The sequence below is a fragment of the Copadichromis virginalis genome, linkage group LG19 (genome assembly GCF_057382275.1).
Source record: "Copadichromis virginalis isolate Kocher_CV1m ecotype Utaka linkage group LG19, C_Virginalis_male_GT1.1, whole genome shotgun sequence".
Lineage (NCBI taxonomy): Eukaryota > Metazoa > Chordata > Actinopteri > Cichliformes > Cichlidae > Copadichromis > Copadichromis virginalis.
The window spans coordinates 6292300-6319919 of record NC_140636.1 but is presented as its reverse complement, the minus strand read 5'-3'; the positions used below and the strand labels follow the sequence as shown (position 1 = coordinate 6319919).

Sequence of the window (27620 nt, the reverse complement as noted above, 5' to 3'; positions counted from 1 at the left end):
TAATAGAGCACCTGGAGAAAACACACAAAAGCACCCGCAATCTCTACAAGGCTGCTAGATTCAATCCCAGTATCTTCTTGTAGTGAATAAATAGTGATTCATGAGAGGACTACCTGACATTTATTCCACAACATCTTGTGCAGTAACAGTGATTATGTTTGTAACTAATATACAAAACATCGCACTGATGTAAATCCATAAAATCCAAAATCTGATATGAGATAAAACAGGCATAAACAAACATTGGTACAGAGTGCTGGAGTTACATCACAACTTCACCATCAAGTATCATTGAACACGTTTGCAAACTTCATGTAATTTTGCACATGTAGTTGTAAATGTACATAACATGCTGACAGCACAGCATGCTGGGAAATCTTTCACGGTGCAGCAGTTAAAATCTCACCACTAAACGTAGACTGTAGACTGTGGCCTGCCTGTGTTTCTACTCGTGTTTGTGGGAAATATTTTCTAACACTAGACTTTTACATATTTCAATAGTAGAAACACAAACTAATAAATCAGGAATAAAAAAACTGATGTGTCAATTAAAGATTTTGCAGTATTTTATGTTTTTAACCTGAGGCATCTCAAAAAAGTCTGGCTGCTGTTCATCAGGTACCATATCACCCTATTAGAGCACTTGGCTCTCGCTCTGCAGGCCTACTTGTTGTTCCTAGAGTATTTAAAAGTAGAATGGGAGGCAGAGCCTTCAGTTTTCAGGCCCCTCTTCTGTGGAACCAGCTTCCAGTTTGGATTCAGGAGACGGACACTATCTCTACTTTCAAGATTCACACTTTCCCTTCTGTTTTTCACTCATCATGTGTTTTTTCTGATGTGATTTAGTACTATATAAACAAAACTGACGTTAAAGATTGAGTATGCCAGGTTTGTGAAGGCAGCCTGATACACGTCGATTCAGTGAAGCTGCTGTCCAATCACAGTGTAGGCACGTTGAGCTGGAGGTAGCACTGAGGATATGCTCTTGGTAACCTGCCAGCAACAGTGAAACTTTCTGTGAAGTCGATATGATTTTGTTGGACTCGTAAATAAAGTCTTAGGTGATGTGAGCATGTAATCAGCCTGTTTATCTTGAGCCTAACATCAGGATAATGTTATCTCATAAGCAGCTGTTGTTGCTGCTCCTGTCAGCTGTAACCTGTTGGCAGTAACTGGCATAAATAAGCATGTTTATGGTGTGTTTCCAATCTGACTGCACCTTTAACCTCCTGGGACCTGGCGTTCACATATGTGGACATTTATTTAGACCAAAATACCAATCAGCCCAAATATCAAAGAGAAATTAAAAACGCTGCTGTGGAAGAGTTCAGGTCTGAGGAGATAAGACAGCAACAAAAAGAGAGTCTATTACTTCTTCCAACAGAAATCAAGGTGTGCTCGTAGTTACTAACGGTCAGAGTTTTATGGTTTCGGTTGGATAAAACTACAACTAATGACCAACCAACAGCAGTGAAAAAACTGGCAGCATACAAAGCAGTTTATTTGCACAAGCAGGCAAAGAAGGATGCTTAGATGCAGTTCTCAGCTTCTCCAAACGTAGAAGACGAGATATTTTCCTCAGACAGGACTTACAGTCTGTTCTGCAGCCTTCAAGCTTCTGAAAACACCCTGAACGAACTAAACTGTTCTCAAATTGTTTTAGCAATGCTCGAGTTTCACAGTGTGACCCAGAACTACCCCCACAGTTCATCTACTTTAAAGAAAGGTTCTGCTTTACCCAAACCCGGGCAGAAATCTGCTCCTGACAGGAACACGGACTACGCACAGTCCACATAAAGTAATTTCACATTCGGATTCACCAACTGTTATGTAGCTATAGCACTGGACTGAATAGGTCCTAGCAAAGTGCTATGACCAACAGAAGCTGTGACAAGAAGTGATCTGTTTACAGTAAAGTAGGAGAAGAGGGGAGTGGGATGAGCAGAAGGAAAAAGCAGACATGCACTGTCTCCAGCAGGAGTTCTTATAACAGCCATTACTGAATGAAAAATCACTAATCATGTAGCGATGCTTTGGAAACACACACACACACACACACACACACACACTGCTGTGTCTGCCTGCATGGTCGGGTCCACCTGTACTTAAATCAAAGTCAGTGTGTTTTGCCATGATAACGTCCATCCTTCAGTTTGGGCAGGACACCGAGGACACACAGCGTTTGAAATGTTGTGGCTCAGCACACATGTGTAGTGTGTTTGGTTTTTTTACAGGTGCTTACAGCGTTGACAAAATGCACGAACGGACCAAACGAATACTGGTTTAAATGTTATTAGTCAGGCACAAACTGAACTGTAAGTGCTTATTGTTTGCTCCCTGTTTCAGGAGTTACAGGTGGTGGTTTCACACTCGCTCCTCCGTGCAGGAAGAGCCTAAGCCAAAGGAGTCACACTGAGGGGGAGGTCCACGGGGACAGCACTGAGGGGCTCTCCATCCATCAGCACACAGTAAGTGGTTTATCCTGACAGAATCACATTCTGCAGCGTGATTAACAAATGTTTTCACATGAGATATATGAGGCGACGCTCTGCATTCCAAAAACTCTGTCAGGCTGACATTGCATTTACTGCTGGAAGGGGAAATTGATCAGTGACGATTTTGTGTGTCTTTGTGTTCAGCTGAGTGAAAACAGCACGTGGGCCAGAGTCAAAGACGTGGTAAGGAAGACTAAGTTAAGGAATCACAGCAGGCTGGGAGCAGCCTCAGCTTCACTGAAGATGTCCTGCCCACAGCTCTACAGGTGAGGAGCATGCTCCACACCACAGTGTACGTCTATGATCTGCAGTCAGGTCCAGAAGAACTTGGATAAACGGCCATTTTGCTCCTTTTTCACATTTTGTCGCGGCACACTGGCCCAAATGATCCGATGGGCAGCTAATCAGGGGTCCGTATACAGCTGGGGACCCATCAGAGAGGCAAAAGGTGGTCTCCTAACAAGTGATGCAAGTGAAGCAGACCATCATCAGGCTGAAAATGTCCCACTCTCCTTTACGAGAACATTTCATGACACCCACACACACTACACAAGAAGACTGATGTACCTGCACATGTTTCAGTGTATGTTTGTTTTTCTTCACAAACATAAACAAAACTCACGTTTTCTGCTCACTTTCAGTAAAACACACATTTTCCTGTTTTTACTTTTGCTGTAAAACATGTATCAACATAATCCTGCTTTCCTTCTTCAACTTGTCAAAGACACGTTACATCCTCACGGGTCGAAATCACACCAATTCAGAGCCACTGAAAGGGCACTGTACCCGTGTCCCCTGTGTGATAAGGAAGATTTATAGTTATTTATATGTGAATATCCAGCATGAGCAATGTGTTTTGGAAAGGACAGCCTAAGAGACCTTTGGGCAGGATGCAAAGACTGGGACTCTAAAAGGGGCTTTTCGCCTGTTCTGGATGAACACTGGCTCTTCTTTATTTGAGAGCTTGTCGAGGGAGGAGTTTAATGGGAGGTGGAGGGTTGCTGGCACTTCAGCCTCTCCCTCTGTCCTGACTGGAGCTTGGCACCCACCCAGATGGACAGAGCAGGGTTGGGAGAGTCAAATCAGCATTCCTCAGTGTTCTCGTGTAGGAGTGGGAGTCTGGGATTTAGGCCTAGTAAGGTCTCGCTGTAATCCAAGATGTTTTAGAAACACCCTTCTCCTGCTGACACATGCACAAAGTAAAAGAGTATCTTAGATGTGTACGTACACATGTTTACTCCCTGCCTTTTCATCTTTACAGGCCTGATCTGGGACCAGTACAATCATCTAGCACCAGCAGGAACTCTATGATTGCTTTGGGCCACCGGAGTACACTGGACTTCCCGTGGCTTGAGTAAAGATCCGGGTAGTGAAGAGTGCTTTTGATAAAAGAGCAGAACGACTTGATGCTGGCCAGACGACGGTTGTAGCATCTCCAAAATAATGAGAACAGTAGTTTGGAGTACTAAAGGGTCTGCGTCCTAATCATTTCATTAGCAGAAGCAAACCTGGCTGTTTGTTTTGGACTATACAGACTCTACACAGCAAAAGCAGATGCACACATAGCAACATGTGCAGCTTCCGCATACAGGGACGTAAATTATGACACGTTCTTACTGATGTCTTATGTCTTTTTTATTTGTTCCTCTTTAAATGCACCACCATTTCTTTCAGATGTTGCTTCCAGACTGTCTTGTGATTTTTTTAAAGTGTAATAGTTCTTCACTCAGTTTCACTTTCAAGGCTTTTATTTAAGAATGTTTTGAGGAATCGGGGAAAAGGGGACGACAAAGAAGATGTAGCGGGTCTAAAAGTCTATCTGCAGCACGTGAACTGTATCTGAAACTCAAGAAATGAGATCAAATGCAGCAAAGATCGGACACATGGACTCTTCACCAAAGCTTCATCAGAAACGGCCTCCGTAGAAGGCTGGCTGTCAGGAAGATGGAGGAAAGGCTGAGGTGTGTCACATTACACAAGAACTGACTGAAAATCAGTGTCAGCGGGTCTGATGAGGTGCTGAAGCCAAATTTGAAGCATTAGTCAAAAGTTAAAATCAGCGAATGAAGATGTGATCGGCTGATTTCTGCCACATGTAGTCAAGAAATGACTTTGTCTGACTTGTGGCCCATTTCCGTTGGCAGCCATATTCCCATACGTGCCTTTTACATGTTCTCCATCAGGTTTCGCTGACGTTTTATGCTTCGCCGTTCCTTTCCTCCGTCTGGTGTTTGTTTTTGCAGAAACAGCCTGTCTGGTCGGGCCTCCTCGCTCTCCAGTGTAATGAGCAGTTCATGAAGTCATCTTTTGATTGGAGACTTCTGCTTCTGTGAGACTGTTGTGCTGAGCTGGTTCAGTCTTCATGTTGAAGACGTTTTATTTGACAGCTGCTAAACTTTGCACTCGCTCTCTCCAGCCTAGTATGGCCTCGTCCACAGCAGCTCCTGTGACCTCATATTGAGACTTGTAGTGCACAGCTACCAAAGCAGGTTCAACATTTCACAGCACGTCCAGTGTAACAAGAGAATAAAACACCATCTGGCCATGAAACTGCTTGTCAGCTGTTCTTACTTTGTTGTTCAGCCTCTGGAGATGGGAGATGTAATATCCTGTCTGCGTGCTCTCTGTAACTGTGTAACAATGTCTTTGTCCTGATATATCGGACTGAAATCTGTAACTGCTTGCAGAGTTTTGAGCTCTAGATGTCAGTGCGCTGTTAGTACAAAGTCAAACTGATTCCTCAGAGGAAGTTTTGAAGGTTTTCTAAAAGAGGATTTTGAAGTTGGTGTGATGCAGAACTTTAACTCAAAATTATGAGAGCTGAAGACAAACAAAGCAAACACCACATGAGACAATATACAGTACGTGCTGGTTTATTAAGCAGAGTTTAAGTCCCCGTTCTTACAGCTCTCAGGCAGGAGAAACACTCAATAAGGATTTAGTATCAGTGATGTCACTGATGACAAATTTGATTCGATGTTTTCAGATGGGAGCTTTTTAAATGTAAAGATGAATAACCCAGAACAGCACTGCGTGGGCCGAACCTCCCTCTGCTTCTGCTTTGTCTGTTACAAGTAACAACAGTGATCACAACATCCAGCCACAATCATTACAGTTACCACATAATGTGCAACAGAAAGCCAAATGATTTGAATATGTGGCAGAGGAGACAGAAAACCATCATTTGCTGGGAATCATTCTGGCCTTTGTTGCTCTGGTCGAATTATTAATGAAGCCATAATGTGCTGTAAACCGAGCATGAGGAGCAGGAGGAGAACTCCAACAGAAACAACATTTGAAGTGGTTTTTAGTCATATTTGAGCTTTAATTTCACTCCTTGTTTTCCCTCTAGTCTCTTTATCATTTAAACAGAGAAGGCCAAGGTTTCCTGTTTGACTGACAATCACACACTGCCTCTACACAGGGACACTCATTTTTATGCTAAAGATACCAGTGCTTCATTTAATTTACACAGCACATCGTTTTTTTCTAATATTTTTTGAAAATGTTGAAAATCTTCACAGGTCATTAATAATATATTAGTGTAAATATGAACAGTTTTGAGGTGTTCAGCAAAGCTTTTCATGTTTTTTAAAGATCACTCCCTGGAAGTCCCACCTCAGAGTTGAACTGCTGCATCGAACTTTAACTCACACCAAACATCAACTTCTATTTCAAAATGAGCCAGATGAGGCGCAGAGCTTATCCAGCTGAAGACTTCTGCAGCATTTCTTCAACCAACATTTTGGGTAAAGTTGTACACAGTAAAAAACAAAGAAAGATGGAATAACTGGGACTAAAGCGAGATCTGACGTCAGCTACTCCCAAAGGACTTTGGTGTTGAAAAGAGCAAAAGGAAAATGTTGTCCTCAAGCAGTCATGATGTTATTCTTCGAAGAGAGGCGGAGGAGAGAGTTTCAGTTGGAAACTTTCTGTTCCCAGCTGGACGGAGAACAGAGATCCTGTTTTCTCGTGGCAGTGGGAGACTTCTGAAAGCATGGACAACTAGGAAAGAGAGAAGATATAGAAACAGAAGAAAAAAAGATCATGGTCCATCCTGATGCTCACGTGGGCATTGTTGATGTTGTTGGTGGTGGATAGCACGGCACCCTCGCTGGTCTGCAGCCTGACTGACTGCAGCTCAGGAGGTTGAGCTAAACCACAGGTTGCATGGCTTCGGGAGTGACTGTGCGCTGTTAGGAGCCCTCAGTCCCTGTGCAACCGCAGTGAGAGCTTGGATTGTATCGTCAGCAGTAAGTCTGGAGCTGAATTTCCAGGATTCTGTTTTCCTGTTGGACTATTATCAGGAACACTAGTCAACATTAGATCAGAGTAGGTTAGATAAGTATAATTCAAGGGATTTGATTCTGTTTTTATTACTTTTGGGTTGTGCTTTAATAAAATATCACCCATTCAAATAGTCTAAATTGTGCATATTCCTTTTTTAACCCTTTGTGAAGGTAAAAACTTGAGTATCACGGGGCAATTGTGGCTCAAGAGTTGGGAGTTCGTCTTGTAATCGGCAGGTTGTCGTGTCGTGTCCTTGGGCAAGACACTTCACCTACCGCCTACTGGTGTTGGTCAGAGGGGCCGATGGCGCGATATGGCAGCCTCGCCTCTGTCAGTCTGCCCCAGGGCAGCTGTGGCTACAACTGTAGCTGCCTCCACCAGTGTGTGAATGTGAGAGTGGATGAATAGTGGCATTGTAAAGCGCTTTGAGGGGTCCTGAAAAGCGCTGTATAAATGCAATACATTATTATTAATAGAGTTTAAATAGCTCTTACAATTTACTCCAGATTTCTAACAGTTCAACTGAGTGGCTTGGCACTGATCTAGAGGGGGGGCTGATGAATACTGGGCCTGCAAGGCAACTCAGGGTTCCTCCCAGTGGAGGAGGGAGGGTAGACATTCAGAAACCAGTGGCCTCGCTCATCAACTCCTAGACTCTGCACTGCCTGCTGACCCACAGAAACATACATCAGGATTAGATAAACGGGGACTTCCTGTTTTGGGGTGCTGGTCCCACAGATGGACACACCCTACCAAGGCTACGTGCACTGAAATAACTGGATAAGCAAAGACTGCTTTTTTACCAGTTTCGTGGCTCAACCTGCCAAGAAACTGCTTATCGGTCCATCCAGTTACTTCTGAGCCTCTGAAAATGTCGTTTTGTGTAAAAATAGCTAATGCAACACTTCTGTGCAACAAGCCTGCACGTCAATCACATCTTGATTGTTTGACATTTCAGAGCAGTACACAAGCACACAAACTCACCTGTAGGATCACCTGCTTGTGTTTGTTTTTACTGCTGTTGTGTAATGATAACTGTTTTTAAACTATAACAAAAAACAACAAGCACTGCGTCACATTAATTTCAGCATCAGTGGAATCTGTCATGTCCTAATGAAAATGCGCTCGTTTTAATACCCTGGATGGTCCTCGGTATAAGCAGCGGATTTCATCCCAGGACTGCTCCTGCTGAAGGTCCAGTGCTGCCTCAGTGAACACCTGCGTCACAGCACATACACCACAGACGCTCTATTACGATGTCATTTGTTACATATTGTGTAAAAAGTGCAAAAATGACAGTAATTTAGAAAGAAACCAGAACTGCAACATAGTTATTAGTTTGATCCGTCTCACATTCGATTGATGAGACTCACGTTAACTACAGAATGCTGTTGACATTAATGTTGACATTAAACTACAAACTGAGATTTGAATAGAATAAGTTGTGTACGTGATCCATGATTTCAGAGTTATTGCTCAGAAAACGTTTGAGCAGAAACAGATCAGCAGAGGGCCACAGCGCGACGCCCGGGGGTCGATCAAACCTACCTTCTTCCTGAGAGCCGACGCCCCTGTGTCTTGGCGTGCTGATGTCACATGTGTCTGTGGCACAGAGAGGGACAGCGTTGTTTCAGCCATGTTAGTTTCAGTACAACGTTCCTCATCCTTGGACTCAACAATGAAATCAAAACAGCAAGGTTTGGAAGGCCGCCCAGCTCCGCCCATGTCATGAAACGCAACACCAGAGCATCTGGGTTAATAGGATGTATCAAATGTGTCATTTAAATACAAACGTGTGTGTCCACAGAAACACCAAACAGATAAAGCAGCCATTAAAGATCAGGTAAACAGATTGCACAGAAAGACGTCAACACGGACGCCCCGGCAGCACGCACACGCGTGTTACCACATCGCACAGACTCGACGACCAAAACTCATCGAACCAACAGCAAAACATCGTCATGAATTTATCTTGGCTTCGCTGCCATGCTTCCACCACAATAAAAGCCCACCAGTTTCCCATCAAAGGTTGATGCTGGTATGTTCTGCATTACTCGCTTGCTTTTATGAACCAGCTGTTTTGTACAGCTGCTGTTTTCCCCTCAAAAATGACCTCTGACAAGAAAGCCTCATTTCTGCTGTTCAGTACCAAAGGAAACTAATTAGGCTGTAAGAAATCTCTTAGTTTCTGTATCCACTCTCTGCTGTAGAAAGTTCTGTTTCTTTATGACTAAAAAACAAAAACTGGAAAGTCTGAAATGATCTGACGTTTTATTTCTTACAATTTAAATCCAAAGAGTCGTGCTGATGGATTCCTGTCTTTTTCTTCATCATGTAGAAAAACAGTTAAATATGTAACGTCTTCACACTGACAGAGAAGAGTGGGCTGTAGGTGGTCCCCCGTTTAAAATGAGTGTGACACCCCTGCTGTGTCCTTTCTTGTTGGATTAGCTGTTTGGTTTTTCTCCTTTAACTGCATCAACATCTGTGCCAAAGGGTCAGCTCCAGCTGCAGGTTCAGTGCTTGGAATGACCAGAGCTTTAATCAGCCCTATTTGCAACACAATAACAAGGAAAGATGAGACTGTGGGCTGTCTGACAAAATCGCTTCAAGCCACTGAAAATGGGAGACAACAGTTAATGCTACGCTTTCTAAACCCCTGCTGAACGTCTGCAGTCACATCTGTACTGTCTGATTCCACACAGCCATAAAGGTGAACATGTGAGCAGAATACATTTTGCTTTAGCTCGGTGCTTGTTGTATTTTTGAACAAACTTCTATCATTTCATGCTGGGTTAAAGCACTGACATATCTTCTTTCACTGTCACACACACACACACACACACACACACACACACACACACCTGTGCCAGAGATGTGCTACGGCCTCTCTTTGGTTCAGTGGAAGGCCCGACTCTTCCTCCGTGGATGGCCGAACACTTGTAGCACCTCCACTGCCGCTGCAGCTCTGAAGCACAGCCCCACACACAATCCTTTTGCTGCAGGCACTGCAGGTGGTACAGGTGACCACAGCTGGAGAGACAGACATTCATAAACAGTCATTTTAATGTCTATGGATTGTTTTGCTTTTAGCAACAAGTTCCATCTAAGAAAGCCTAGTGAAGGGATCTGTGAGCTGTGGGCCAAGGGTTCTAATAATGAGCCATAACCAAAACTTCTGGCATAATCTGGATGGGGCGGTGTAAAATTCAATCAGTAGACCGGGTCTGCTTTTTGTCTCATAGGGCCTCTGCTGGGCTTTAGCATTACGTGGTTTGCATTGAGGTCTTTCAGACATTATTGCTGCTGTGTGCATTAAGGCACTCCCAGAGCAGGTCATTCTGACTGACTGGCTGTTAATGAAGATCACTGACTGTTTTCTCCTCAACTTATTTGGTTTTCCTTCTCCCTCCCATCATCACTAACCGGTCGCAGCAGATGGCCCCGCCCCTCCCTGAGCCTGGTTCTGCTGCAGGTTTCTTCCTGTTAAAAGGGAGTTTTTCCTTCCCGCTGTCTCCACGTGTTGCTCACAGCAAACTGTCTGATTGTTGGGCTTTTTCTCTAAAAGAATCGAGTCTTTAACTTACAGTTTGATGCGCTTTGACAAAACTGTTGTTTAAATTTGTGTTATTTAATAAACCTGAATTGAATCATTTCAGTTGTTTTGGTCAGGCCATTATCCTCGGACGATGACTGCCTACAAGACTTCACTGATGCTCAATGACAACATTACTTAACTTTAGATTTTGCACAAGATTGCTTAGTTCACTAGCTTATCATGTTGGTAAAACTCTCCATGACGGCATCTTAATCACAAATGGCTTATTGATTATATGGAAAATGATGAGATCATTAAAATTATAGGACACAGACATGAGACGACATGTAACAGGTCATACAGGCTCTGCGGGTGAAGAGCAGATCAGAAAATAGTTATTCAAGATAAAGTTTATAAAAAGATGATTCAGTTTGTTACTTGTTACCAAGACCTGGGTATGATCAGCTGTGAGCCTTTTAAGTCTTAAATATTGTATAAACAAGGTGTCACGACTGATTAACAGAACATTGGTTTGTTAATGTGTTATTCAATGTTCATAAACTAATACTGAGTTACAGTCATGATGCGTGCTAATGACACTTTGGCAATAACAAAAGAAGAAACATGGAGTGCAAACATGATTATACAAAAAGTAAAGGAGCTGGAAGAGTTTCCCATGTAAACACACACACATATGTATACATATATAATGCGTGTGTGTCACCTGAAAACAATGATCTCCTCAGATGCGTCCTGCCTCCTCTTGTACTGCTGGAGGCAGATGTTACAGCAGTCTTGTCGTGGGTGGAGTCCTCTTGTGACAGCAGCACGCAGGTGAGCCAGGGACCAGTGGAGGTCGTAGTTCAACAGATTGGTGGTTGTTTCAAGTAAAGTCTGAAACATTTTTTTGTTAGTTATGTCTACATTCATGTGCCATAAAGAGTTCAAAATGTGTAATTAGAATAACGTGTTTCCTTCACAGATCAAGGCTAAAGATTATTGTCACACCATGACTACATGAGCAGCACAAACCGCCCGTTTCAACCCATCAGATGGTAATGATGGGTTGAAACGGGCGGTAATGTCTATGCTATGCTGAAAACGTTTCCAAAGGCATATGTCTGCATTCATGCAAACAGCAACATGTGTGTAAAAGCTCGAGAGGTTCTGATTCATCTGTTTTTGCTCCTGGCAAACAACGATTATTAACACGTCATCATACAATGCTATTGTCCATGGAGACACGTCTCTATAATATGGTTCCTTTCATATACCCAACTCAAACAGCTGTTTAGAGCACAAATATTACCTGCAATTCACACACACACACACACACACTGCTCGTGCCTATGGTACGACAACTTTTCTCGTGCCTATGGTACAACAACTTTTCTCCGTGCCCCTGGTATGACAGCTTTTCTCGTGCCTATGGTACAACAACTTTTCTCGTGCCTATGGTACAACAACTTTTCTCCGTGCCCCTGGTACGACAGCTTTTCTCGTGCCTATGGTACAACAACTTTTCTCGTGCCTATGGTACAACAACTTTTCGCCGTGCCCCTGGTACACCGCTCAGTAGCACTTTGCCACACACACACACACACACACACACACACACACACACACACACACACACACACACACACACACACACACACACACACACACACACACACACACACGTCTTACCTGTTCATAGTTAAACGTGTCCAGCATACCCAGAATGAGGCCTTGAATCTCCGCCAGCTTGCCTTTGCCATACACTGGATCCTAACAAACAAGCAGGCAGATGCAGTCTGATGTTACGCAGTGTCAGTGAACAGTGTGACCATATGTCTGGTGCTCTGTGGCACAGACAAATAAGATTAAGCTAAATCAGGATGTAAACACAGCCAGTAATTAATTGCTGTGTTGGTATAAACTGCTGCTACTGTTCATAGGATTGTTTGACCAATCTGAACAAACATGTTGTTAAACAGTAAAATAAGTCCAAATAATGAAACGAGCCTTAGCTTGCATTAAACTCAATGCTAACATAATTTAAATGTCGTCAAACTGGGGCGATGTCGGACCACACAAAGAAACCAAGAGTATTTACTACAAAATGACTGGAATTCATGTGAAACTTTTCTCTGTGGGAGCGTCAGTGATGCAGTAGCTCGTCTGGCTCATGATCCGTCACAGACTTTGTAATCAACTGTCTGTGACTGAGAGCAAAGGTTATGCTGGAATAAATTCTAGATTGTGCTGTAGGAGAAGCAGCCGTTCTGATGAACGGTGGATGAACACATCCTTCAGCCGGAGGACCTGATAAAAACGTTTCACTCATCCAGGTGACTCAGTCTCAGCTGACTGCAGGTTTCCACATTTGCACAACGACTGAACTAGCATCACTGAAAGAACAATGGGCTGGGAGGTCGTGGTGTGCCACACTGCATATTTTGGTATCGATCCGATACCAAGTAAATACGGGCCAGTATCACCGATAACGATACTTTTCGATAAATAAGGTGGATGCCTCGTTGAATCGCTAAATCTCAATTGATTTTCATGACCTTAAGTGTTTTTGTGATGTTTCCTTTTTATTATTCAATAGTTAAAACACAGGACAGAATTAGGACAAAGTTTATAATTAAATAAAGAATTGCTCTATTATTGTGGCGGGCGTGGTCTGCGATGCCGCTGCAGGTAGGATGGACTCACCTTCACGTCATTTACTTACCAGGATGACTGAGCATGCAGCAAGACACATGAAGGGTGGGTTTAAGAATTTCTCACCGTACTGTGTGTGTGTGTGTGTGTGTGTGTGTGTGTGTGTGTGTGTGTGTGTGTGTGTGTGCATATAGATGCACGGACAGACTGCATACAAACCTGCAGGATCTGTTGAATGATGGCAGGTAAAGAAATAAAGCTGCTCATAGCATTGAGAACCTTCATCGTGAGCTCCTTCAGCACTAAGACATTTACAGACATGATGAATTAGCCACACCAAGAACTGATTCAATAACAAAACAATAACAAAAAAACGCTTGTACAATTTTCTCTCTGATGAGCAACAAAATCACAGCTCAAACAGTCTCACGGATCCTTCTGCAGTTAGAGCTAAACTGTTTTATTTCCTTTGAAACAAAGTTCATGTCGTCAAATCAGCTCCCCACAGTGAGCTAGCCCATCAGTGCTGAGGACTACAGCATATTCATCACCCTGCTCAGCCCCCCGGACATTCTCACTGAATAAACTCAGACTCAGTTATGTCTGCACTGGGTTCACTGCAAGTATATTTGTCTAATTTCTAGTCAAAATATCTCATCACACTTAAAATAAGACACAATCAGCTACAGAGCAACATTTCAGTGAGATATGGGGACTTGTTTTGAGACGGTGCATCTTGGATCTGGAGAATTTTCACTTGTTCCATTGGCTCTTTTTTTTCACTTAATACAAGCTCTAAGCTCTGGCATGCAGGATCAAACCATCAGTGTTCAGAACAGTGGAGGGTTCGCTTTATCTCCTGAGCTATGCTAACGTGACCCACCGGTCACTGCTGAACCCTGAGAGCGGGCAGGAAGGACAATGGGAAGGAGGTAATACTGGTCCTGGGTCAATGAAATATTCTTTTAAGGGAGTGCTGCATATTCTATCAAACAAAGGTAAACACACTGAGCTTTGTTTGAGCACATACAGACAAAATAACTAGGATCATTTGACATTTTTAAATGCTCTAGTCTAAAACAGCGGTCTCCAACCACGGACCGGTTTATGCCCGACAACATTTTCATGGACCGGCCTTTAAGGTGTTGCGGATAAATGCAACAAAATAAAACTAGTACTGGTACCGAAAAAAGATTTATTCATAACACACGTGAAAAGACCCAGGAAAACCGAGTCAACGATAAAAAGGATAACAAAATAACGCTGAAAACCGATAAAAACCCAGAAAACCAGATATTTCATACCTGAACCTCAACTCTCGCGGCCCGGTACCAAACGACTCACGGACCAGTACCGGTCCGAGGCCCGGGGGTTGGGGACCACTGGTCTAAAATGAGGCGGTAGGACTTTAACTAAAGAGTCTCAGTAGTTTTTCCACCACTGTGGTTGAACATCAACATCAAAACCTAAACTTGATGTGTAACGCTGGCCTGACAGTGTGTTTCACACTGTAGTTGTATTTGTCCCATCTCCTGCCGTAGCACAAGCTTATAATCACTATAAAACTGCACTGAACAAAGGGTTACTAGCTCGTCATATTCAGGTTATTAGGCAATGGCTGTTTTTGGCTTTGTTGAATCACAGAACTGGTCAGTTTGTCTGACCGAGGGAGCTCAGCATCAGTAGCTTTTTATACTTTAACAAAATGTGTTAAATTTACAAAAAGCCATCAGAGAGCTGCACAGATCTGAAAGACTAGAGAGGAAGCATCGTCATAGTGAGGCATCTTTGTTTACATGTGTAGTGATGCATGCAAACTGTTACCGTCAGAGGTGTGTTTAGCATTGAGCCCCTTTACTTGTTTCTGAGACGCCATCATTGTGTCCAACAGTGGAAACCAGAGAACCTGTGAGATAAGGAAAACAAGGAATAACTAGCAATGCCAGTTCTTCACAGCAAGCGTACCCGCGCACAGCACCCACCTCTCTCTGTTTCTGGTCCAGGCCCTGACAACTTCGATGACAGAAGACAATGATGTCATTCACAGACTCCTTTAATTTCATCAGCACCGATTCAGTTCTTACAGCCTCGTCCCATCTCCCATCCTTCGCTCCACTGTCACTCTCAGCAGTCAGAGCACACAGTGTTTCCTTCAGGGTCTTCACAGAGAGCAAAAAAGCTTTTTGACACAACAATTACATCCATAAGACAGCAGCAGTATAACAACCTGGTCTTTCACTATTTTAAGTATGAAAATGTTTTACTTCACAATGAAAAACACTGTCTGTGTAAACACCAACATACCACTTACAGGTCACTTTGTTACACGTGTTCATCTGCTTTGCAATGAGAGTATTGACTCAGCCAATCACACAGCAGCTGCTAAGTGCATTCAGGCCAAGCTGCTGAAGTTCAAAGTGAAACTGGGAAGGTTTGGGTGCAAAGTGACTTTGAACATGGTTGTTGGTGACAGACAGGCTGATTGATGGGCTTGGATTTGCCCACAAAACCATCTTGTAGGGTTTACAGAAAAGAAACTACCCAGTGAGCAATTCTCTGAGCAAAAATGCCTCATTGATGCTGCAGTCTGAGGAGTATAGGTATTCTGCATCGAGCTGATGCGAAGGAAACAGTAGCTCAGACGACGGCTCATTAAAGCCAGTTATTCTTAAAGGGCTACAGCAGGAGCCGATTACAGGAGGCACCACTTCAGCTAAGAACAGGAAACTGAGCCAACACTTTTCACAACAGAAGCCAGGAAACACTAATTTGATGAGCCGCAATTTCTACAGCAACATTCAGACAGGAAGATCAGAATTTGACATGAACATGAAAACATGGATCCATCCAGCCCTGTGTGTAGCACACTTTAGGTCTCTAAGTACCAATTAAGTTAGAACTGTGCGACACGACAGAAATCTCAGATATGTCACAGTTCTCGTCCCGAGAACGATATAAAGCACAGCTTTTCCTGTCAGCTCAGTGACTCTTGGGCAGCTTGTGTGAAGTGTTTTCAGCTGGGCGTCGAGTGTTTTGACCGATGCATTAAACGATACATTTCTACACATAAGTTGTAACAGCCGCCATCTTCTCTGGTTTTCTCTGTGCCTGCATCCACGCGGTGACCATCCAGACCATGAAAAAATATTGCCGTAAACAGTTTTGCGACGCCGCGAAACAAACAACAGCGTATAATATGAAACAATAGATGTTTTCATTTTGTCATATCGCACAACGCTTAATTAAACATTGTTTAAATGCTACATCCTGCCAAAGTATTGCCCGTCCCTTTACAACCACAGTGTACATGATGGCTGCTTCCAGCAGGATAACGCATCACGTCACAAAGCTCAAACAATCTCAAACTGGTTTCCTGAATATACTCAGATGACCAGCTCAGGCGGTAGAGCAGGTCATCTACTGATCAGAAGGTTGGTGGTTCGATTCCTGACTTCCCCTAGTCAAATATCCTTGGGCGAGATACATGCATGTGTGTGAATGTTAGCTAGAAAGCACTTAGAAAAATGTGCTGGTGTGAATGGGTGAATGCACAAGTTGTATAAAGCGCTTTGAGTGCTCAGAAGAGTAGAAAAGCACCATATAAGAACCAGTCACCCCGCCCAGAGGACCTCTGGTGTGAAGATCAATCAGAACCTCTGACGAATGTTTCAGCACCTCGATGCCACCAAGAATTAAAACAGCTCTGATGTCAAAAGGATGTGACAGCGTGGCAGCCCAACAAAGTGGGCAGTAAGGCAGTAAGGTCATTGCTTGTTGTCTCGAGTTAAAAAGGTTTACGATTAGAGCATAAATATTGTAGAGTCTTTACCTCACAGTTTAAATCGCAAGTGTTGCTATATAAATCAGCTGAATTGGTATTTTGATGTTATGCTGTTACCTCTAATGAGACAGCAAATGCTCCGTGAACATCTCCTTTCATCTCCAGCAGGTAGGCTGTAGCTTCGTTGCAGTGGTGCTTCTGAGTTATCTAGAGATAAAAACATTGAATGTTTAACACGGTCGCCTCAGTCTGGCTGCAGGATGCTTACCTGTGCAGTCACGACTAACATGCTGCTTGATTCTTTCCACTGAGCTGCTCCAGCTTGCTGTGTTTATGATTGACACTCAGGGTGTAGCTCATCCTTACACCCTGTGTAATTTCTTATATTTGAAAACACCCATTTAAGACTTGTGAATTTAAATTTACATTTTAAATCGTATTTCCTACACTGTGTCGAGCATGCGTGCACTGTGCACAGTCAACAGCAAGAAAAAGAGTTCAACTGCATTTAAAGTGTTCATCCTGACTCTAGGCAACAATTTCATCATCACAGCTGCGCAGACATCTCTTCTTCTTAAGATGAGGTTAGTTCGGTGTCCTGGTGGATCTGTAGATACTTAACAGACTGCAGTAAAACTTCTAAAAAAGCAGCTTGAAGGCAAATGAAGCTATGAAAGACTACAAAAACCTTTAATCTTCTTCCCACCTGAAGAGCTGAAACCCAGTGAGTTATCTCAACGACGAGGACCCCAAAGCTTCTATCGCGGCTTCTACCGCGGCTTCTATCACAGCTTCTATCACAGCTTCTATCGCGGCTTCTACCGCGGCTTCTATCACAGCTTCTATCACAGCTTCTACCGCGGCTTCTATCACAGCTTCTATCGCGGCTTCTATCACAGCTTCTATCAGAGCTTCTATCACAGCTTCTATCGCGGCTTCTATCACAGCTTCTATCGCGGCTTCTATCGCGGCTTCTATCGCAGCTTCTATCGCAGCTTCTATCGCGGCTTCTATCGCGGCTTCTATCGCGGCTTCTACCGCGGCTTCTATCACAGCTTCTATCGCGGCTTCTATCACAGCTTCTATCAGAGCTTCTATCACAGCTTCTATCGCGGCTTCTATCACAGCTTCTATCGCGGCTTCTATCGCGGCTTCTATCGCAGCTTCTATCGCAGCTTCTATCGCGGCTTCTATCGCGGCTTCTATCGCAGCTTCTATCACAGCTTCTATCGCGGCTTCTATCACAGCTTCTATCAGAGCTTCTATCACAGCTTCTATCGCGGCTTCTATCGCGGCTTCTACCGCGGCTTCTATCACAGCTTCTATCGCGGCTTCTATCACAGCTTCTATCAGAGCTTCTATCACAGCTTCTATCGCGGCTTCTATCACAGCTTCTATCGCAGCTTCTATCGCGGCTTCTATCGCGGCTTCTATCGCAGCTTCTATCGCGGCTTCTATCACAGCTTCTATCGCAGCTTCTATCGCGGCTTCTATCACAGCTTCTATCACAGCTTCTATCACAGCTTCTATCGCGGCTTCTATCACAGCTTCTATCGCAGCTTCTATCGCGGCTTCTATCGCGGCTTCTATCACAGCTTCTATCAGAGCTTCTATCGCAGCTTCTATCACAGCTTCTATCACAGCTTCTATCGCGGCTTCTATCGCAGCTTCTATCGGGGCTTCTATCACAGCTTCTATCAGAGCTTCTATCGCAGCTTCTATCGCAGCTTCTATCGCGGCTTCTACCGCGGCTTCTATCACAGCTTCTATCACAGCTTCTATCGCAGCTTCTATCGCGGCTTCTACCGCGGCTTCTATCACAGCTTCTATCACAGCTTCTACCGCGGCTTCTATCACAGCTTCTATCGCGGCTTCTATCACAGCTTCTATCAGAGCTTCTATCACAGCTTCTATCGCGGCTTCTATCACAGCTTCTATCGCGGCTTCTATCGCGGCTTCTATCGCAGCTTCTATCGCAGCTTCTATCGCGGCTTCTATCGCGGCTTCTATCGCAGCTTCTACCGCGGCTTCTATCACAGCTTCTATCGCGGCTTCTATCACAGCTTCTATCAGAGCTTCTATCGCAGCTTCTATCGGGGCTTCTATCACAGCTTCTATCAGAGCTTCTATCGCAGCTTCTATCGCAGCTTCTATCGCGGCTTCTACCGCGGCTTCTATCACAGCTTCTATCACAGCTTCTATCACAGCTTCTATCGCGGCTTCTACCGCGGCTTCTATCACAGCTTCTATCACAGCTTCTACCGCGGCTTCTATCAGAGCTTCTATCGCGGCTTCTATCACAGCTTCTATCAGAGCTTCTATCACAGCTTCTATCGCGGCTTCTATCACAGCTTCTATCGCGGCTTCTATCGCGGCTTCTATCGCAGCTTCTATCGCAGCTTCTATCGCGGCTTCTATCGCGGCTTCTATCGCAGCTTCTACCGCGGCTTCTATCACAGCTTCTATCGTGGCTTCTATCACAGCTTCTATCAGAGCTTCTATCACAGCTTCTATCGCGGCTTCTATCGCGGCTTCTATCGCGGCTTCTATCGCAGCTTCTATCGCAGCTTCTATCGCAGCTTCTATCGCAGCTTCTATCACAGCTTCTATCGCAGCTTCTATCGCGGCTTCTATCACAGCTTCTATCAGAGCTTCTATCACAGCTTCTATCGCGGCTTCTATCGCGGCTTCTACCGCGGCTTCTATCGCAGCTTCTATCGCGGCTTCTACCGCGGCTTCTATCACAGCTTCTATCACAGCTTCTATCGCGGCTTCTATCACAGCTTCTATCACAGCTTCTATCGCGGCTTCTATCGCGGCTTCTATCACAGCTTCTATCAGAGCTTCTATCGCAGCTTCTATCACAGCTTCTATCACAGCTTCTATCGCGGCTTCTATCGCAGCTTCTATCGGGGCTTCTATCACAGCTTCTATCAGAGCTTCTATCGCAGCTTCTATCGCAGCTTCTATCGCGGCTTCTACCGCGGCTTCTATCACAGCTTCTATCGCGGCTTCTATCACAGCTTCTATCGCGGCTTCTATCACAGCTTCTATCAGAGCTTCTATCGCCGCTTCTATCGCAGCTTCTATCGCGGCTTCTACCGCGGCTTCTATCACAGCTTCTATCGCGGCTTCTACCGCAGCTTCTATCAGAGCTTCTATCACGGCTTCTATCGCGGCTTCTACCGCAGCTTCTATCAGAGCTTCTATCGCGGCTTCTATCGCGGCTTCTATCGCGGCTTCTATCTCTGCTTCTATCACGGCTTCTATCAGAGCTTCTATCACGGCTTCTATCGCGGCTTCTATCACAGCTTCTATCAGAGCTTCTATCGTGGCTTCTATCACAGCTTCTATCACAGCTTCTATCAGAGCTTCTATCGCGGCTTCTATCGCGGCTTCTATCACAGCTTCTATCACGGCTTCTATCACGGCTTCTATCGCGGCTTCTATCGCGGCTTCTATCACGGCTTCTATCGCGGCTTCTATCAGAGCTTCTATCACAGCTTCTATCACAGCTTCTATCGCGGCTTCTATCAGAGCTTCTATCACAGCTTCTATCAGAGCTTCTATCACAGCTTCTATCAGAGCTTCTATCACAGCTTCTATCGCGGCTTCTATCAGAGCTTCTATCACAGCTTCTATCGCGGCTTCTATCAGAGCTTCTATCACGGCTTCTATCAGAGCTTCTATCACAGCTTCTATCACAGCTTCTATCACGGCTTCTATCGCGGCTTCTATCGCGGCTTCTATCACAGCTTCTATCACAGCTTCTATCGCGGCTTCTATCGCGGCTTCGATCACGGCTTCTATCAGAGCTTCTATCGCGGCTTCTATCGCGGCTTCTATCACAGCTTCTATCACGGCTTCTATCACAGCTTCTATCGCGGCTTCTATCACAGCTTCTATCGCGGCTTCTATCGCAGCTTCTACCGCGGCTTCTATCACAGCTTCTATCACAGCTTCTATCGCGGCTTCTATCGCGGCTTCTATCACGGCTTCTATCGCGGCTTCTATCGCGGCTTCTATCAGAGCTTCTATCACGGCTTCTATCGCAGCTTCTACCGCGGCTTCTACCACGGCTTCTATCACAGCTTCTATCACGGCTTCTATCGCGGCTTCTATCACAGCTTCTATCAGAGCTTCTATCGCGGCTTCTACCGCGGCTTCTACCGCAGCTTCTACCGCAGCTTCTATCGCGGCTTCTATCACGGCTTCTATCAGAGCTTCTATCGCGGCTTCTATCGCGGCTTCTATCACAGCTTCTATCACGGCTTCTATCGCAGCTTCTATCAGAGCTTCTATCACGGCTTCTATCGCGGCTTCTATCACAGCTTCTATCAGAGCTTCTATCAGAGCTTCTATCGCAGCTTCTACCGCGGCTTCTATCACAGCTTCTATCACAGCTTCTATCACGGCTTCTATCACAGCTTCTATCGCGGCTTCTATCGCGGCTTCTATCACGGCTTCTATCACAGCTTCTATCACGGCTTCTATCGCGGCTTCTATCGCGGGTCTATCACAGCTTCTATCAGAGCTTCTATCGCGGCTTCTATCGCGGCTTCTATCACAGCTTCTATCGCGGCTTCTATCGCGGCTTCTACCGCGGCTTCTATCACGGCTTCTATCGCAGCTTCTATCGCGGCTTCTATCACAGCTTCTATCGCGGCTTCTATCGCGGCTTCTATCACAGCTTCTATCAGAGCTTCTATCGCGGCTTCTATCACAGCTTCTATCACAGCTTCTATCACAGCTTCTATCAGAGCTTCTATCGCAGCTTCTATCGCAGTTTCTATCAGAGCTTCTATCAGAGCTTCTATCGCGGCTTCTATCACAGCTTCTATCACAGCTTCTATCGCGGCTTCTATCGCGGCTTCTATCGCGGCTTCTATCACGGCTTCTATCACAGCTTCTATCAGAGCTTCTATCGCGGCTTCTACCGCGGCTTCTATCACAGCTTCTATCACGGCTTCTATCGCGGCTTCTATCAGAGCTTCTATCACAGCTTCTATCGCGGCTTCTATCAGAGCTTCTATCACAGCTTCTATCAGAGCTTCTATCACAGCTTCTTTCAGAGCTTCTATCAGAGCTTCTATCACAGCTTCTATCGCGGCTTCTATCACAGCTTCTATCACAGCTTCTATCAGAGCTTCTATCGCGGCTTCTACCGCGGCTTCTATCGCGGCTTCTATCGCAGCTTCTATCACGGCTTCTATCACAGCTTCTATCAGAGCTTCTATCGCGGCTTCTATCGCGGCTTCTATCACAGCTTCTATCACAGCTTCTATCAGAGCTTCTATCAGAGCTTCTATCGCGGCTTCTACCGCGGCTTCTATCGCAGCTTCTATCACGGCTTCTATCACGGCTTCTATCACGGCTTCTATCACAGCTTCTATCAGAGCTTCTATCGCGGCTTCTATCGCGGCTTCTATCACAGCTTCTATCACGGCTTCTATCGCGGCTTCTATCACAGCTTCTATCACGGCTTCTATCGCGGCTTCTATCACAGCTTCTATCAGAGCTTCTATCGCGGCTTCTACCGTGGCTTCTACCACAGTTTCTATCGCAGCTTCTATCGCGGCTTCTATCACAGCTTCTATCACGGCTTCTATCACGGCTTCTATCACAGCTTCTATCGCGGCTTCTATCGCGGCTTCTATCACGGCTTCTATCACAGCTTCTATCAGAGCTTCTATCGCGGCTTCTATCGCGGCTTCTATCACAGCTTCTATCACAGCTTCTATCACAGTTTCTATCACAGCTTCTATCGCGGCTTCTATCACGGCTTCTATCACAGCTTCTATCACAGCTTCTATCGCGGCTTCTATCACAGCTTCTATCACAGCTTCTATCACGGCTTCTATCGCGGCTTCTATCACAGCTTCTATCAGAGCTTCTATCACAGTTTCTATCAGAGCTTCTATCACAGCTTCTATCGCGGCTTCTATCACAGCTTCTATTGCGGCTTCTATCACAGCTTCTATCGCGGCTTCTATCGCGGCTTCTATATATAGCTATAGAAACTATGTTCTACCCAGACACACTCAAGATTACTCCATACATTAACTAATGCAGCTGTTTATGGAATAATTTGGTTTTTAACTTCTGTACACAGAAACATGCAAAGAAGAATTATAATAGTACTTGTATTGCATCTTCTAGTCTGTAGTGCTGGGAGGTGTGGAGAAAGCTCAGAAGCTGGTCTGGGGCAAAGCGGCACATTAAATCCAGCAGAAGCTCATGGAGGTCACCTTCTTGAGGTAAGATGGACCCTGAATGAGGGCCTTCCCTGAGAAGAGCAGATGACCACATAAGGAGAAGAAGAACATAATTAGGATGAGAGAGAGAAATGCGGGATTGATTCAACTTTGTGCATCTGCAAGTCTGCTGGCTTCTGCTCATGTCCAAGTGATTTTCACTATCAGATGCTGAGCACAAGGGTCCCCACAAAGCTCTGTGCAAACATTTGCGTGCCTCCCAATCTTTCCTGACGACACACTCACAGCTGGACAATTTACATGGCACCAACTATGCACCTGACTTAAACAGGAGTATAACAGCAGAACTACTTGGCAATAACATCTCCAGCTGTGTCTGCAAGAGAGCATAATCAAAGCTTAAGACGGCAGATGGTAAAACGCACACCGTACCGTGGCTCCAAGAGGCAGTTGAGGAAATTGAAAAGCAGCTGATCATCCTTGAGAGAGAGAGAAGAAGAATATTTTACATAATCACTCAAAAAATAGGAGAATATCAGAGTATAAAGCACCAATATGTCTTATTAGGAAACAGTTTCTATGCATTTAACCTGCTTTGATGGTGAATGGATCGATTATATAGCACTTTTCTACTCTCCTGAAGCACTCAAAGCACTTTATACAACAGGCCTCATCTAACAATCACACACCGGAGAGCGACTTGGGGTTAGTATCTTGCCCAGGGATATTTGGCATGCTGACTGGAGCAGCCAGGGATGGAACCACCAACCTACTGATGTGATGGAGACCACTGCTTTCTCTTCATCCCTGCTGAATGATCTTTTTTCTAGTTTTGCTTTTCTAGTGTCCTTGTCAAAAGATTGTATCACAGGTTACAGGTAGTCCAGCTCCTCCAGGATGTCACATTCACACAGGTTTGCTGCGCCTCAACATGAGAGGAGACGAGCTGCTACATGACAAGAGCCAAACAGAGCTCTAGATGGGGATCAAACCAGAAGCAGGACTAGTATCTGTTCCTTTGTGTGAGCAGGGACAGAAATGGTAAATGTATTTGTATAGCGCTTTACTAGTCCCCACTAGGGACCCCGAAGCGCTTTACACATCCAGTCATCCATCATCCACACACTGATGGCAGCTACATTGTAGCCACAGCCACCCTGGGGCACTGACAGAGGCGAGGCTGCCGGACACTGGCGCCACCGGGCCCTCTGACCACCACCAGTAGGCAACGTCGTCTTGCCCAAGGACACAACGACCGAGACTGCCCAAGCCGGGGCTCGAACCGGCAACCTTTCGATTACAAGACGAACTCCCAACTCTTGAGCCACGATCGCCCCACAGAAAGAGCACTACCAGAGCTCACTGTGACACAACCCTTACACAATCACTGTTTAGCAATCCTCCAAAAACTGGTCTTCAGTTTCATAAGAGTCAAACTATCTCAGCATCCTCTGATAGGAGCTCTGGCAACGGCTCTGAAAGAGGGACTAAAATTAGACTTGAAGCCCAACATTATGACTTAAGAGACAAATGAACGGAAACTGGGAGGCTGTAGCTCACGAGTTAGAGCATCTACTAATTCTAAGGTTGGTTGTTTGACCCCTGGCTGCTCGAGTCTGCATCTGTGGACAAGATACTGAACCCTGCTCTGCAATTCACTGATGAGAGTGTGAATGTTAGATAAAAAGCAGTTATGGAGAGAAAAACATGCATGTGTGAATGAGGCATGCTGCATGAAGTAGAAAAGTGCGATATGAAGACTATTGTAAATACTGTACTGTTTACAGCCCTTTGGAAAATGCACAACATATGTATTTTATCTGATACACAACAAACGAAGAAGGCAAAGGTTTGGACAGCAGTCCTCAGGTTTTAATATTTGTGCTGTTCGAGGCTTTGATTAGGCTTCAGAAACTGCAACGAGGAATAACATCAGTATTTCTGTTGACCTCACCTGAAGCTCAGAGACGATGTCCTGCACCTCGGAGGTGAAATGAAACAGCACTAAGTCAGCTGATTTGCTGGGGTCAAGGGTCACCACGTCCTGTGAAGGTATGTTACAAAATGTTTTGGTATTTTTGGTCAGACAGTTTCATCCTTCATTCATCCTCCTGAATTTGCAAATACAGACATGTGGAAAAAAGGGAAACATTTAAAAATAGCAGCAAACTGGGATTCAAGCAGACTGCAAGTGCTTCAACTATTAGTTCATGTCTACTTAGTCTCTGAGTGTTTAGGTTGATATTTTGTAATCCGTTTTGCATCTGCAATCACAGAATATTTCAAATTCATTGACCAAGATGAGATCGGACTGTCTGAGAATTACAGCTGTGTTTACACAAAGACCCCACGAGGCCATGTTGGTTTTTTACTTTGTTTTTATTTATATAGCACATTTAATAACAGCAAAATGTTGGCCAAAGTGCTGCACAAAGATGAAAGATTACACAGTAACAAACAATATCAATGACAGATTTGCGTCACCTCTCTGAAGCAGCCTGGACTCAGACGTGGCCAGGAGCAAGAGATCACTTGATCTAAGAGCTCAAATAAGGCTGCAGCCAGTCAGACAGATACTCTGGAGCCTGACCGTTCAGCACTTTATATTCATCAATAAAATGTTGGATTTAATTCTAAAGCGGACTGGGAGCCAGTGCGGCGAGCACCGGGGAAACGTGTTTGCGTCTCTTCGTGTCAGGAGACGAGCTGCAGCGCTCTGGACCAGCTGGAGCCGTGCTAGACAACGCTGGCTAACAGCTACATATGAAGGATTACAGTGGTCCATAAAAGCGTGAACTGCCCGTTTTAGTTTTTTAAAAGATAAGAATGATCTCACCTTGGATAAGATTTAAAAAAGGACCGCTGTACAACAGAGTTAATCTGTTACTCAAAGGTAAACTTATTATCAGGGATAACCCCCAGATTTTTGGCATGCGGTTTAACACAAGGTGCCAAAGTGTGCAGATCCGGGGTACTAGAATAGCAGCTTGATCCAAAGATGATCGCTTCAGTTTTTTCCTCGTTAAAATTAAGAAAATTTGAGGCCATCCAGGTCTTAACTTCGTCGAGACACTGAAATAAGGATGAGCATGTGTGTCAACTGAAACCAAGTGTTAACTGATGGTGTGCTGACAGAAGCATCAGGATAACCTGTGACGTGTACAGGGCGCGCTGCAGACTGCAGACAGCAGCTCAGAGTGCAGACGGGAGACGACCACAGAAAACTGCAGAAGCAACCCGAGAGATCCTCAAGACAAGAAGATAGCTAGCTCAGTGGGTAAAGTGTTGGACCCGTGATCAGAAGGTCAGGGGTTCGATTCCCCTGAACGGCTACCCTTGAGGTACCCCTGAGCAAGGCACCGTCCCTACACACTGCTCCCCGGGCGCCTAATGGCTGCCCACTGCTTCACTGAGTGATCAGGTTCAATGCAGAGAGGAATTTCCCCACGGGGATCAATACAGTACACATTATTGTTATTCATCTAATCGTGATCCAACGCAGCAGCTTCAGAGTGAAAAACATTATTTGTTATGTACTAAGACTTTCTTCCTGCAGTGGCACATCAATGCTTAACCCTCGGTAAGGCAAGTGCAGGCATGGAACCTCCCAAACTCAGACAGCGTCCGGTTTCCTTTCTCTGAATAGATAAGACTTCATTATCATATCTACTACATACATCCTGTGTTTGATCTGTGTAGGGTGACTGCATTTCTGCCTGGCAACAGGGTAATAAAGATGTGGCAGGAAACTATAGGGTCTGCTTCCTGTGTGGACTGAAATCATTTCTACAAGAATAAAACTAACAAAAGACCAAAAACAGCTGTTGATTTCTTTTATTTAATGCACTAAACACAACAAGAGAGAACCGCAAACAAGGAGCAGCTTGAGGTGTCAACAACAAAAGCCTGCCAGAGCATCTACAGACAGGAAACAGCATCTGTATGCCCATAGACGAAGGACATCCAAGACATCTGACGGACCTTCAGACCAGACTGATTTCTGAGCTTCTGTCATTTGGGACAGTTAAGGCCACACTGTTGTTAAACCTCTTGAATTAAAGCTTCCACTTTAATCCCATGTTGATTGTCTTTCATGTTGAAGCACAAAATTACAAATACTTGTACTAACTGTCGACCCTTCACAGTAACAGTGACGCATATATTGCAAATACACGTTTGTAAAAAAAGACTTTGAGTCAAAAAAGAAACCAAAGTGGACTCACAGCAGTCAGAGTCAGAACAGGCTCTTTTGTGAACACTCTGCTATTGACAGAGTGAGCGACCTACAGCCTGCTAACCACTGTCAGAAATGTTAGAAATCTCTCATTAAACACCTACCAATGTGACCCATTTAGCCTGTGACTGTCACACTCAACCCACCATCTACCACAGTAATAAGCACCAGGATGTAATGCACAGCTCTGTGTGTGTGTGTGTGTGTGTGTACTAACCCTTATGTGCTTCAGCACTTTGCTCTTGACTCGTTGTTTTTCCTCGTGGCTGTATCCAGGCATGGACAGCAGGTTGTGGATGTAGTTAAAGATTTCCCACTGACAAACAGTCACACTCAATTATTCCATAGATATAATATCTACATATACAGCATAATACATTTGCAAGTTTACACTTTTAAGTCAAATGACCTGAAT

At 44.7% G+C, this 27620-nt stretch overlaps 2 protein-coding genes across 4 annotated transcripts in view; one reads left to right on the top strand and one right to left on the bottom strand.

The window, feature by feature from the left end:
• LOC146685412 (uncharacterized) overlaps positions 1-6001 on the top strand; it is a 43634-nt gene extending 37633 nt beyond the window's left edge. For both annotated transcript variants that reach the window (XM_085441524.1, XM_085441523.1), the window contains 3 exons: positions 2347-2468; positions 2640-2761; positions 3757-6001. In XM_085441524.1, coding sequence (XP_085297650.1) covers positions 2347-2468; positions 2640-2761; positions 3757-3853 — 341 coding nt within the window. In that variant the 3' untranslated portion in view covers positions 3854-6001. The remainder of the gene's footprint in view (positions 1-2346; positions 2469-2639; positions 2762-3756) is intronic.
• Positions 5353-27620, bottom strand: part of vps8 (VPS8 subunit of CORVET complex) — a 75597-nt gene continuing 53329 nt past the window's right edge. The window contains exons 32-45 of one of the 2 annotated variants that reach the window (XM_085441521.1): positions 27423-27521; positions 24926-25015; positions 23404-23450; positions 22898-23042; positions 16874-16963; positions 14958-15134; positions 14800-14881; positions 13195-13277; positions 12013-12093; positions 11048-11217; positions 9650-9818; positions 8334-8387; positions 7923-8003; positions 5353-6500 (exon numbers count right to left, since the gene is read on the bottom strand). In XM_085441521.1, the coding sequence (XP_085297647.1) occupies positions 6381-6500; positions 7923-8003; positions 8334-8387; positions 9650-9818; positions 11048-11217; positions 12013-12093; positions 13195-13277; positions 14800-14881; positions 14958-15134; positions 16874-16963; positions 22898-23042; positions 23404-23450; positions 24926-25015; positions 27423-27521 (1488 nt within the window). In that variant the 3' untranslated portion in view covers positions 5353-6380. The other variant, XM_085441522.1, reaches the window with a different exon arrangement.